General features: G+C 42.7%; 1 protein-coding gene across 1 annotated transcript in view; it reads left to right on the top strand.

Moving 5' to 3' along the window:
• The first annotated feature begins 228 nt into the window (after positions 1–228).
• Positions 229–12910, top strand: part of LOC129094943 (E3 ubiquitin-protein ligase RNF31) — a 28624-nt gene continuing 15942 nt past the window's right edge. Inside the window, exons 1-14 of the mRNA XM_054603253.1 lie at positions 229–272; positions 1844–1986; positions 2898–3096; positions 4549–4695; positions 5367–5522; positions 5992–6048; positions 6939–7137; positions 8458–8638; positions 9881–10014; positions 10184–10356; positions 11574–11807; positions 11904–12089; positions 12162–12320; positions 12415–12600. Of these exons, the coding sequence (XP_054459228.1) occupies positions 2899–3096; positions 4549–4695; positions 5367–5522; positions 5992–6048; positions 6939–7137; positions 8458–8638; positions 9881–10014; positions 10184–10356; positions 11574–11807; positions 11904–12089; positions 12162–12320; positions 12415–12600 (2010 nt within the window). The 5' untranslated portion in view covers positions 229–272; positions 1844–1986; position 2898. The remainder of the gene's footprint in view (positions 273–1843; positions 1987–2897; positions 3097–4548; positions 4696–5366; positions 5523–5991; positions 6049–6938; positions 7138–8457; positions 8639–9880; positions 10015–10183; positions 10357–11573; positions 11808–11903; positions 12090–12161; positions 12321–12414; positions 12601–12910) is intronic.

The following is a 12910-nucleotide window of genomic DNA, read 5'->3' on the forward strand; positions in this document are numbered from 1 at the left end:
GCAACACTTGAATATTCAATAAAGGAATATAATAATAACATAGCCTTAAAAAAACGTCCCTGGAGAAATGAATGGTATGACGTCACCCCCGCTGCGACCATGTTTTGTCCCAGCTGGAAGACGTCATCACTACCGGTGTGTGGTCACATTGCGTCACTTACGTCACCGGTAGACTGACAGACACCTTACATGACGTTAACGTTATTTACCGTAGCTGGCCGTAGCTGGCTGTGAATGAAGGAGGAGGACCCGCCAAGGGCTGCAGACCGGAGGTAGGCAACACAACCGACCGACAGCACCGGTACCGTGAACACAACCGACCGACAGCACCGGTACCGTGAACACAACCGTACGAGTCGGTGTGTGGGCGACACATCCGGGAGCTAACCTTACCACCAATATCCGTCTCAATTATCACAATTAAAAAACAAAAACATGTCTGTTTTAGGATTAAATCATCAATGCGAATGACACAGATAGTACCTGGATGTGAATACTGTATTACAGGCCGATATACTTCATTACAAAGCAACATGATGTATGTAGGGATGCATAGGTCATTTATGTCATATATATTGAATGTGTTGTATCTCTGTTATGCTGCTCATTCTGGTCACATGACATCTATTGCATTCTGTCCATCCTGGGAGAAGGATCCCTCCTCTGTCGTTCTCCCAGAGGTTTCTTCCTTTTTTCTCCCTGTTAAAGGGGTTTTTAGGGGAGTTGTTCCTGTGCCGATGTGAGGGAAGGACAGAGGATGTGAGGGTGTAAGGACAGAGGATGTGAGGGTGTAAGGACAGAGGATGTGAGGGTGTAAGGACAGAGGATGTGAGGGTGTAAGGACAGAGGAGGTGAGGGTGTAAGGACAGAGGGAGGATGTGAGGGTGTAAGGACAGAGGATGTGAGGGTGTAAGGACAGAGGATGTGAGGGTGTAAGGACAGAGGAGGTGAGGGTGTAAGGACAGAGGATGTGAGGGTGTAAGGACAGGGAAGGACAGAGGAGGTGAGGGTGTAAGGACAGAGGAGGTGAGGGTGTAAGGACAGAGGAGGTGAGGGTGTAAGGACAGAGGATGTGAGGGTGTAAGGACAGAGGATGTGAGGGTGTAAGGACAGAGGAGGTGAGGGTGTAAGGACAGAGGATGTGAGGGTCTAAGGACAGAGGATGTGAGGGTGTAAGGACAGAGGATGTGAGGGTGTAAGGACAGAGGATGTGAGGGTGTAAGGACAGAGGAGGTGAGGGTGTAAGGACAGAGGATCATTTGTAATTTGTGATTCTGGGCTATACAAAATAAACTGAATTGAATTGAATTGAATTGAATAGGGGCCGATATCGGGCCGATACTGACTCAAATAGAGATTGTGTATTGTGACAAAAGGTCCCGATATCTTCAGTTCACTTCTATGGTTAAACTCCATATACATTATATACTGGTATTCTAATTCCTGTTTATGTTTTGACCATTTTGTTGATGCAATAAAAAAAGGTTTACACAATTGTAATTCCAGTTAATTTGGAAGATTTTTAACCAAATTGCTAGTCTCTTGTTTTATTTTTTTGAAAATAAATAGTTCAGAAAATGTATAGCTATGTATTTTTTTTTTACATTTTGCTTTACAAAGTTAGGAAAGCAGTGTTTAAGTGAAGTCTGATCTTGCCTTACACATAAAAAGAATGATCCCAGTCAATCATTCAGATTATTAAACTGGTATCTGTACTTGGTATCGGCCGATACCAATTGACTCTGAAAAATATGGATCAGTGCATCCCTTGAAAGGACGCAACAGAGAATTTAAATGATTTTCTCTACCTTTTGATTAATCACATTTTCTTTCTTTCTTTTAGATAACACTAAGCTAGGCTTTCTGTTCTCTGACACAACGAGCTAGGACAACACCTGCTCTCCTCTCCCCGACTCTCACTAACGTTTCCACTGCTGTCTTCTGGTCAACAAGACACATGACACAATAACAAACACAAAGCGAAAAGTAGGGTTTTTTTCTATATAGTAAAATGTGAGCTTTTTCCTTTAAATTGTGTTTTTTTTTGTTACTTTCTGTTACTTTTTTTTACTTATTTAATTTTTGTAAACATTTTTGCACTATGGCAGCGAGACACGTAGACTTTCACGTGGTCTACCTGCAGTTTTCTGCACTAAAGTTAAAAATAGTTGAAATAGTTGTTGTTTTTTCTCTGTCTGTAAATATAATATTTCAGTTATTGTTGTTTTTTCTTTTGTTTTATTTTATTTTTATTTTTTTTTTTATTTTTAGCTTTTTTTATTGCTTATTTATAATACTTCTTTTTATCTTTTTATCTTTTTATCTTATCTTATCTTTTATCTTTTTTAGCTTGTCTTCTTCTACTATGTCTCTTGTGTGCACTTTACTCATCAGTAAATTACGCTGTTGTAATTCCTGCAAATTTCCCAGCTGCGGGACTAATAAAGATCTTATCTTATCTTATCTTATCTTATCTTATCTTATCTTATCTAATGATGTCAGACACAATCTGAGCCTGTCAGTGGAAAATTAGCACTTTAGTGGACGTAAATTGACAGTGAGGAGTTGCCTGATATGATTAAATGGGTCATTGTTTATGACCAAATTCCTGCAAAGCTAATTTCATTTTCCCCATCAGTAAATTTGTGCTCATGTCTAACTAATAATGCAAGCATGCTAACATAATAAACTAAGACTTTGAGCAGGGTGAATATTAAAGCCGGCTGAACAACATATTGTGAGCACATTGGCATACGGATTTTACTCTTTTATAAGTGTATGTGACTTACTGTAGATGCATTCGTTTGGTTTTACAGCTCCAGTAATTACATGCTTCTGTCAGTCACTGACTCTGTGTGTGTGCTTGTGTGTGTTTACTCGTGTGTGTGTGCGTTCAGAATGCCATCTCTGTCGGAGCAGCTGCAGGAGGTGCGGAGTCGGGCTGAGGTGTGTCTGTACTCGGGGGGCAGGGTGGTGGAGGTGCGGGTCGGGGTGATGGCTATGGCTAATCTGACTTTACCCCCCTGCTCCAAATACTGCCACATCGCTGCAGAGACCATGGTGATAGAAAACAGCTTCGGCAGCAACAGGAAGGAGGTGAGAAGGGACACGTACACAGGAATGTCCCCGACTAGAAATACCTGTATAATGTCCATCCAGACAGAGAGACCACGGTTGGGATCGGAAAGATGTGTAGGGAGAGAACGATTAATCATTGATTAATGCAATTTTGAGATACCCAGCATCGGACGATGCCTGGACTCAGGAGGTCGATTGACAAAAAATGACTGCCCTTTCAGTGTGGCTGCTGTGGAACAAACCAGGGAAGACCACTTAACTAACATTGTTTATTTCTATATCTATTTTTTTAAATGGGTACGTTTGCAATTATTTGTTTGTACATGTGTACATTTGTGTGTTGTGTGAGAACTAATTAATACAGTATGCAGTCTGTCTATGAATGGACACATAAACAAACATGATAAAGAAATACAAAGATAACCAAGTAGTCGATGCAGTAAAAGTGTGTTTTCCCTCCTCACCTGGGTGCTTGTTTGAGGAGGCGGGAAAGGCCTGAGTGGACCTGAGACTTTGGTGGTTGGAGAACAGGGACTGGCCACGACTGCTCTCCCTGGAGGAGTGATGGTGGAGGGGGAAGGCCAGAGACTTGGTCTGACCGCCTGAGTGGCATGAAGTGGAGGGGAAGTGGCAGATCACAGATGTCTCATCCTGGCTGTCCTGCAGCACCTCTTCTCACCCTCTCTCTGAAATGCTCCGTTGTAGCGCTTGCTCCTCCCTCTAGAAAGCAAAGTCTTCCCTGATTGGTCAGCTAGCCCGCTCTGTTGTGATTGGTCAACGTTTCACATTTCAAAAAACTCTTCCTCCGGATCTCCAGCTCCGTCTCTTTTTACATTTTTGTACATGTAAAAAAAAATATATAACACACTAAAGGAGAGGGAAAAGTGGAAAAGGTATAATAGGGCCACTTTCAGTTTTGCAATTTTTCGAACTTCGATTCAACTGTTGATATCGGCATTATACATCGGCCAGCGGCTGCCTTGGTCTCTCAATATCGGTATCTGCCATCGGAAAAACCCACATCGGTCCATCACTAAATGTAGTTTACAGTTTACACTCTTTGCTTTTGACATGAAAAGTGTGATCTCTGTCTGTCGTCACATGCAAATAGTGTGGAGAAAAGGTGTACAGCGCGGGAGACAGAAAGAGCTGCGCTAACCCATGCTAGCCGCCCAACTAACACTCTAAGAGGGCACGAAAATTATGTGTATGAATATTCTGCGCAATGTATTATTTTTATTTTATGTTTGTGCAGACTGGAGGAATCCCAATACACTGAACAGTATGTCATTTACGAGACACTGGGGTTATTACCATCATCTTACATTTTTCATGTGACACTCCAGGAGATTAATAAGGGCCAAAACAACTGTGGCTGCGGGTGGAGATTCATTTGCATGTTTCTATTCCATGGACTTGAACCTTAAAACTTTTTAACTTGGTGGTCTAATTTCCTGTTTTCTTCCATAGACCCTGGCATCTCTCCAGCGCTTGTCCACAGCATTGAACATCCTAGAAAAGTATGGCTGCAATTTGACAAATCCCAACAGGCCAAAGTACTGGAGGACGGTGAAACACAACAACCCAGTGTTCAGGGCCACCGTTGATGCTATTCAGGTAACATTATAAAGTAAAGTAGAATAAGAGCTCCATAAAAACGTACTGGAGAATTGCAACAAAAGAAAGTCATTCAAAGAACCGACAACTGACTAAACCTTTACCCACAAGCCTTCATCACATATTGATGGCCTGTGAAGTCAGTCTTGAGTTGCTTGTATTCCTCAGTCTACTTTATTGACTGACTGATGGTAGTAAATAAAAATAGTCAGCAGAGACATGAGCTTGTTTATTGTTCTCACTGATTCCTCCGTTTGGCACTGAGCAGTCATGTTGAACCCTCCTTGAACGTGTCCCGATCTTGTTCTAGTCCTGTCCTGAACCTGTCCCATTCTCATCCTGATCCTGTCCTGATCTGGTCCCAAATGTGTCATTATCGAGCGGCACTGGCAAGACTGAGGAGCCAGCCACTGTTAGCCACCTACGGGCGACGTCACAGAGACTACGTCCACATTTCACACAGTCTATGGATTTTATACTGGCCTAAAACTGCTTCAATTTTCTCACAATCATGGTACTCCAGATCCCTAGGAAAAGATTCCTGTGCTGACTGACAGAACTAGTACGTAGAGAACGTTGGAGTTCCACCTTCATACTCAACTGTTTAGGAAAGTAAACAACAAAAAAAGTTGAAGTCACATTACACCCCTTTTTGTTCTTTCTGCACCAAGGGAGGACGAAGGGTGCTCTGTCTCTATGGTTACTCCAATCAGCAGCCAGACGGACTCAGCTTCCCTGATGATGTCACGGATCCTGATGTGGGCTGCGTTGCTGCAGTAACGCTAGAAGTGATGAGTCTGAGGATGGAGCTAGAAATGCTTATTAAGGTGTGTGTGTGTGTGTGTGTGTGTGTGTGTGTGTGTGTGTGTGTGTGTGTGTGTGTGTGTGTGTGTGTGTGTGTGTGTGTGTGTGTGTGTGTGTGTGTGTGTGTGTGTGTGTGTGTGTGTGTGTGTAATTTATGCATGCCTAATAACTTCTTACACTTGATTCATTTTCTTGGGGAAAAATGATTCCTCTGCATCTTTTGTCGGCAGCATTGGCATGAGCTTTCTTAATAATTGTGCCTTTGTTTGCTGCAGCACAGTTCTTACTTTATCAAACTGTCCTCAGTTAACTGTATCACCAAAGAAAGCCTTAAGATCTGTATATATTGTACAGTATGTAACAGATCTTACTGTTGGTTTTGTAGTCATAAGCGTCTCTGTTCCGAGGCACTGCTCTGGTGTACGTGTATTTACTGTTTGGCTTGACTTTGAATACAAAGCATTAATGATAACGTATTTGGTCTGATCCCAGGAGGCTCATCCCCACCCTGAGTTCTACGAGAGAATCATCCCTACACTAAGACACAAGGTAGAGTCCTTCACATTACCATCATATCTATCTTCAGTTTCATGTTTTCCTTAAAGAATATACTATACATAGTTTGGATTATGGGGTAAATCGGTACTGAATCACATGGGCAAATATGACAGATATGGTCAAAAAATGCAGGCAGGGAAACTGAGTTCAACACGCTCGACATGACATGACTAACCAAATGTCATTTCAGTTCATTGCAGGTACATAACTCTTGTTTTGCTTAGGCCTAATTTCTAAAATACAACAGATGACCAGACGTGCTCCTTCAGACCAAATTATTTATTTTTCATCTAGAACTCATATTCAGCTGTAGAACAGAACACTGAGGATCTGAGGGGTCAAATTCCTTTTAATTACCAGTACAATGATGTACTGATTAGTATGTTACATTGATATTAACATAGATGTTTATTGTTGTTTAGATGCAGGAGACCAAGCTCTGTCCTGCAGCCTTGAAAATATAATTTCATGGTTTAATTTTGAATATGTAAGACAGAAAACAAAGAGTCATTTATGATGATTGGGCAGGGGAAATCCGCCCTCCTTTTTTTGTCCAGAAATGTGTTGTGAAGTTTATCTGAAGTTAATATGAGCAGTCTGAGTTGGACAAATCAAGTGGATATCTTTTCAGTATGAAATTGCTGTTTCAGTGTTCCCTGTTTAGCTGCAGTGAAAGGAGAAAGGAAGTGTTCTACTAAAAAGTTTGTAACTTTTTAAGATACTCACACAGTAGGCTGAGGTTTTTCTAATGAAGCCCTTGTGTCTGGTGAAATGTAGGTTTTAGTATTACATCACAATGCCATCTCTTATTTTGAGGTTATCAATGACCCGTGGTGCCGATTCTTTCAGCCAGCTTTCCCCCCTCTCTTCTCTCCTCTTAGGATGTGGGTCTCAACACTGACTCTGTGATCTGCCACTTCCCCTCCACTTCATGCCACTCAGGCGGTCAGACCAAGTCTCTGGCCTTCCCCCTCCACCATCACTCCTCCAGGGAGAGCAGTCGTGGCCAGTCCCTGTTCTCCAACCACCAAAGTCTCAGGTCCACTCAGGCCTTTCCCGCCTCCTCAAACAAGCACCCAGGTGAGGAGGGAAAACACACTTTTACTGCATCGACTACTTGGTTATCTTTGTATTTCTTTATCATGTTTGTTTATGTGTCCATTCATAGACAGACTGCATACTGTATTAATTAGTTCTCACACAACACACAAAAAAAATGTCCCTTTGCTAATTAAGAAAAGTGGTTTTGGTTCAACAAACTGAAACATTATGACTTTAAGAATAGCTTGAAATGTGTTTTTAAACCTCGGACATACTTTCCGCGTTCCCCATTCCACGGGTAGCTGTGGACCGGTTGTGTGGTTCCACTCATACCACAGTTGAGTGTCTGCACAGTCTGGCATTACCTTGCACGGCAGCAGGATCTCCCAATGTCACAAGATCAGGACGAGAATCGTGCAATAACAAATCACACCAAAATCCACCTAGTCGGGCTTCAAATAATGCGTTTGCGTCCTGCAATCAGGGACCAATCGGCGTCCTGTGAGGAGCTACCAGCAGCAAGGGGTTCGGCTTACGTGCGTGTGATGACACGGAGAGGAGAATATACGTTCTAAACAACAATGGTTAACCTAAAGAGGTTAACATAGATGCTGCATCAGTTCTATCAGAAGTGGAGAGTATTTCTTCATGGGAAGGAGAGCAATGAAAGACACTGAAGCCCTCTCCATGGAAAATATGTTATAGCTTCTCCTGTCTGGCTTAGGAAAGATTTTGATTGACAGACTGTTCAACCAATCATCTGCCAAGTACTTTGTGAAAGGGCCTTTTTCTAAACATTTAAAACACCAAAACAATATTTTGATTAATATTTTAATCCAACGCCAAATTTGGCTGACTTTGTTTTCATTTAAAAACGTACTATATAAATATAGGTTATGGCAGATCTCCTCACACAACCTATTTTCAAAACGTCATCATCCGGAACACACAGTCACCCTCCTAACAACACCTTCATCTAGCAGCTAGGTCTGTTATATGCTGGCCAACAACTACATACTGTAGATATACTTTAGCAACCGGAGAGGATTGACATGTCAATATCCAGGAACACAGGAGATATCAACATCTACTTCCTGTTTGCTTGTTTTCTCAGTCTTTCTTATGCTCCATATTATGTTCCAATTGTCTTCAGAAAATGCACTTTTACACTTGTAGACATAGAGTTTTGGGACGCTGAATTGGCACATTGTATTTGTACCCTGAATAGTATAGTTGTATCAACAGTGTACTAGAAAATTATCTTGATTTTGTGATGATATAATCTGTGACTTGGCACAGATTTATAGTTGAAAAGGAAGTGACGGTGTGTGGTTCAGCAAATTGCTCTCTCTCATTCAGAGAACTGCACTATCTGCGGGATATTCCGTATCTCCGCCCACTGCCTCACCTGCCTCCAGGGGCTCTGCTCAGAATGTGACAGACTGTACCACTCCTACCCTGAGAGGTCCAACCACCGGCGAACAGCTGTCTCTTCTTCATCGTCATCATCATCATCATCCCAAAACAAGAGAAGTCAAAGGTATGAAAAATAAAATGGTGAAATACTCTGATCCCATTGGTCCACAGCCAGTGCCGGTTCTGAATACTTAGTTCTCAACAGGAGTGTATCAGCATTGCTTCTCAACTGCATCTGTGGTTTCGGTGCAGATCAGTTGTTGCTGTTTCTCTGCTGATTAGACAGGAAGTTATTCATTAAATTGTATTAATTTAGGGCCGAATAAATTAAATAAAATGCAAATTGCTGATTTACATTTTCATCCTAATAATTGTTGGCTAACCGAGCATTTTGCCCTAAACAAGCTCAACCAATCAAATTATGTTGGTTAGAGACAGGAGTGGTGTTTCAATTCAATTGACCCTTTTCCTAAGCCCCTCCCCCTGCTGCTACTCCGTCAAGCTGTTGGAGCTAACATGGAGCCCACACTGTCACGAATAAATATTATCAAATGTTTGGAAAAATTAAAAGTGATTCAGAGAGTAGCAGACAGAAAGCTGTACAATATGTGTTTAAAGGATATATCCAGGATGTCAGACTGATTCAGCAGTAAAAACATGATAAAAATATAAAGATAGAAGCTAAAGCTACAGATCACAGTGTTAAAGAAACCACCACATCACCCTGTGATTGAGACAGAAGACAATGAAATAAAGGAACAACACTGTTCCTTTTTATTTACTGTTACCATAATTATAAAGAAATAGCAGCATCTGATACCTTAAGTAGATAATACATACTCTGCTAATGTTAGCTCCACAGGTTTCTATGTAGAAACGCAACGTTTTAGAATCGTTAGCTCCTTCCAAACTCTCTGGGTAACCAGTATCACTATCACACAACTTTTAACCATGACAAGCTCCAAATCCACTAAACCAGCCTGAAGATGAAGAACATCTGAAACCACTGATGAGAGTCTATGGAGCAGAGCTGAGATGATGCCTGATGCCTGAGATGATTTGGCAGTTTGCCCTGAGGGTGGGACTTTCAAAGGTTCAATTGTCAAGCGAAATCTAGGTGAACTTTTGAAATGCCGCAAAAAGGACCTCAATTTAAAATATGTGAATGTAAACACGGCTAGACAGGAATATGGTTGATGTTAAAGCTGATGCAAAGTCTAGTAACAGCTGCGATACAGTGCTGGTGCTGAGTGCTAGTATGACTATGATAAGTGTGAGAACAAAATCGATGTGTATGGATATGCAGTGTATTCAGTCTATGCAAATTGACACAACAGTATAACTGTCCCCTCTTGCCCTGTTTCAGTTCTTCCACCTGGCGTTGCCTCCACTGCACCAAAGTCAACTCCGTCCAGGATGTGCTGTGTGAGGAGTGTGAGCGGCCTCGCCTGGAACTGATCAGCTCTAAAGCAGATGAATCTCAGCCCGCCACCATCACTGGTTGGTGTTGTCTCATGGTGCATCACACAGCTCCAGTATCCCAACCAGTCCACTATCCAAACCCACCTGCTTTATTCTACTACACTCTAGTATCATTAGTAACATGGAAACTGCGATAAAAGCAAATAACACATATATGTGTGTGTGTGTGTTAATGTGTTCCTCTCAGAGTGGCAGTGTAAGAGCTGCACCATGGTGAACGCAGCCAGCAGTGTTCTGTGCGAAGTGTGTGAAAGACCCCGTTTGGCCACACGACCACCGGTGACCCCGTCACACCCACCCATCACCCCCCCCAGACCACCAGCACCTGTACTGGGCATGCCCGGTGACCCTGACAGTCAGGTCAGTTCACTGTTTGTGTGTGCGTGATGCTCATCCAGCTTGGTATTATTTGGGGCCGGGGATATGACTTATAAATAATATCTTCATATTTTTAGGCTGTGCCATGATTTTCCAAATTTATCTCTATTTACATATTGTCTTATGTTAACTTGTTACTTAACTGTTTGATTTAACCCTTTAATGCATATGATCATACTGGTGTCATCATTCCATTAATTAATTAATTAATTAATTAAGCCTTTATTAGTCCCACAATGGGGAAATTATTTCTCTGCATTTAACCCATCCCGGAGGAGCAGTGGGCTGCAATGAAGCGCCCGGGGAGCAACTTGGGGTTAGGTGTCTTGCTCCTAGGGGGGTTTGAACCACCAACCTTGTGGTTACGGGACAAGCGCTCTACCTCATGTGCCACAGCCGCCCCATCCCGACTTGAGATGGAGCACAGCTTGTAGCCTTAAGACATTTTCATATTCCACATCAAAATGTCCTGATGTAGTCTGAGTGACACCCTGAGGTGGTCTGCTATTATTTTGAAACAAAATTGGTCCGTGGTAACAGGAAGTTTGTCAATGACACTCTGAGGTGGTGAGCTGTCTTAAGATTGTTCTATAGACATGTATTCTTTATTATTTTGTTTGACTAATTATTCACATAATTGAAATGAAAACTTTGCTGAGTTATAGTTTTTTATTGTCATTTATGAATTAATTTACTTTTTCATTTATTTAGTATTGACTGACTTATTGAATGAATGTGAGATTGAATTTCACGTTCACTAGAAGGTCTTTTTTATTTTGAAGTAATTTCTTAAATGCCCTAATCGTAAAGCCTCGTACATACACATACTACAAAACAACACAGGGGCTAGCTTATCAAAGTGGAGGCTGCCATCTAACTCTGAGCCACAGTCCCACAGATAGAAATAAATCTTGTCATGCAGATTGTTACACTTGGTTTATTATAGTTTGTTTGTATTTTTCAGCTGCAACTGAATGTACGGTTGTTGCTCTCATCTCGCAAATTTCTGCTACAAGAAAAGTAAATGTAAATTTCCCCGCTGCGGGACTAATAAAGGATTATCTTATCTTATCTTATCTTAAGTAGATCCACAATTTTGGCTTGTGGAGGTGTTGCAGTTAAAAGAACTAAGCACAGACATGTATTTATCCGCTCAATCACTCATCTCATTTATTCTTTATATGTGTCTCTCTGCCCAGTGGGTGTGTCAGTTCTGCACCTATCTGAACTACTCTCCTGCTACGGTGTGTGAGATGTGTGACCTGGCTCGTCCTGAGCCCGCCCCCCTGCCCGTGAAGCTCCGTCCTCCCTCTCCGGTCAGACGGGTCCCCGCGCTGCCGATCAAACCCAAAAAGCCCGCCCCCGAAGACCTGGACTCCTGGAGGCAGAGGCTGATGAAGGAGGAGGGACTGAAGCTCATTCAGCTGATCAGAGCAAGTCACCTTCATCACATGTTAATCACCCTCAGAACTAGACTACATGCAGTATCTGTATTCTAACTCATCTGTCCTTTGGTCTGTCTGTGTCAGGACGGGGAGAAGAAAGGAGTGAGTCCAGAGGAGGTGTACACAAGCAGGAGGGTTTCAGGGGACAGCAGCATCCTGCCGTGCAAGTGGTTAAAGACGGAGCTCCCTCTGCTGTTAGACCAGATCAGGACGTCTGTGGCAACGTCTCCCCTTCAGAACGTCTGTGACCAGACCACAGCGGAGCGCACAGTGAGTATACTCTCTCCGTACAATCCAAGGCTTTATGTTCCTCTGTTAGCCATTGACTTCCCTCTAACACAGAGCAGGTCGTCTGAAGCTCCTGCCGAGGATGCTGGGAAAGAGGGGGACACTGAGAGCGGGGTCCAGCTGTCCAGAGCAGAGGCCAAGCAGGCCTGGCTGACAGCAGGGGGCGACATCGAGCGAGCTGCCAGGCAAGCTCTGAGAGACAGACTCGCCAAGGTCTCTGCGACGTTTAGAGAGTCACTGCAACATTATGTTGGTCTCCACCTTTCATTCTAGTGATGGTGTGATTGTTTTGTTCTTTACCCCTCAGGTGAAGGAGCTGTGTGCGCTGGGCTTCAGCGACGAGGCTCGATGCCACGAGGCCCTGACGCAGAGCGGCGGTGAGTTGAGAGGGGCCCTGGCCCTGCTGCAGCGACCGCTCCTGGAGCCCTTCCACAAGCACATTTGGAGCGACAAGCCCGAGCCACCCCTGGACATCGATCACCCTGACAAACAGGTGAGACCAAGCAGGCATATACATCAGATGTGGGTCCAGTCACTATCCTTAGTTGCTTTTCCTTTTCGTGTCATGGTAAAGCATAATATTTCTCCACATTAAAGATTAAGTATGTAACTTTTCTCCATTAGAATCTCTAAAAGCGACTAGATTCATCCCAAATGTTTCCCAAAATTGGGAGAAAATGTGTCATCTTTACTTTAAAAATCCAGTTTGCTAACATTAGCATTGGCAAGGAATAATGTTTGCAGGTTTGTGAGCACTACATGAGTATGATACAGCTTGTGGAAAATTAAACAATACACAAATA

This window comes from Anoplopoma fimbria, chromosome 8 (assembly GCF_027596085.1).
Source record: "Anoplopoma fimbria isolate UVic2021 breed Golden Eagle Sablefish chromosome 8, Afim_UVic_2022, whole genome shotgun sequence".
Classification (NCBI taxonomy): Eukaryota; Metazoa; Chordata; class Actinopteri; order Perciformes; family Anoplopomatidae; genus Anoplopoma; species Anoplopoma fimbria.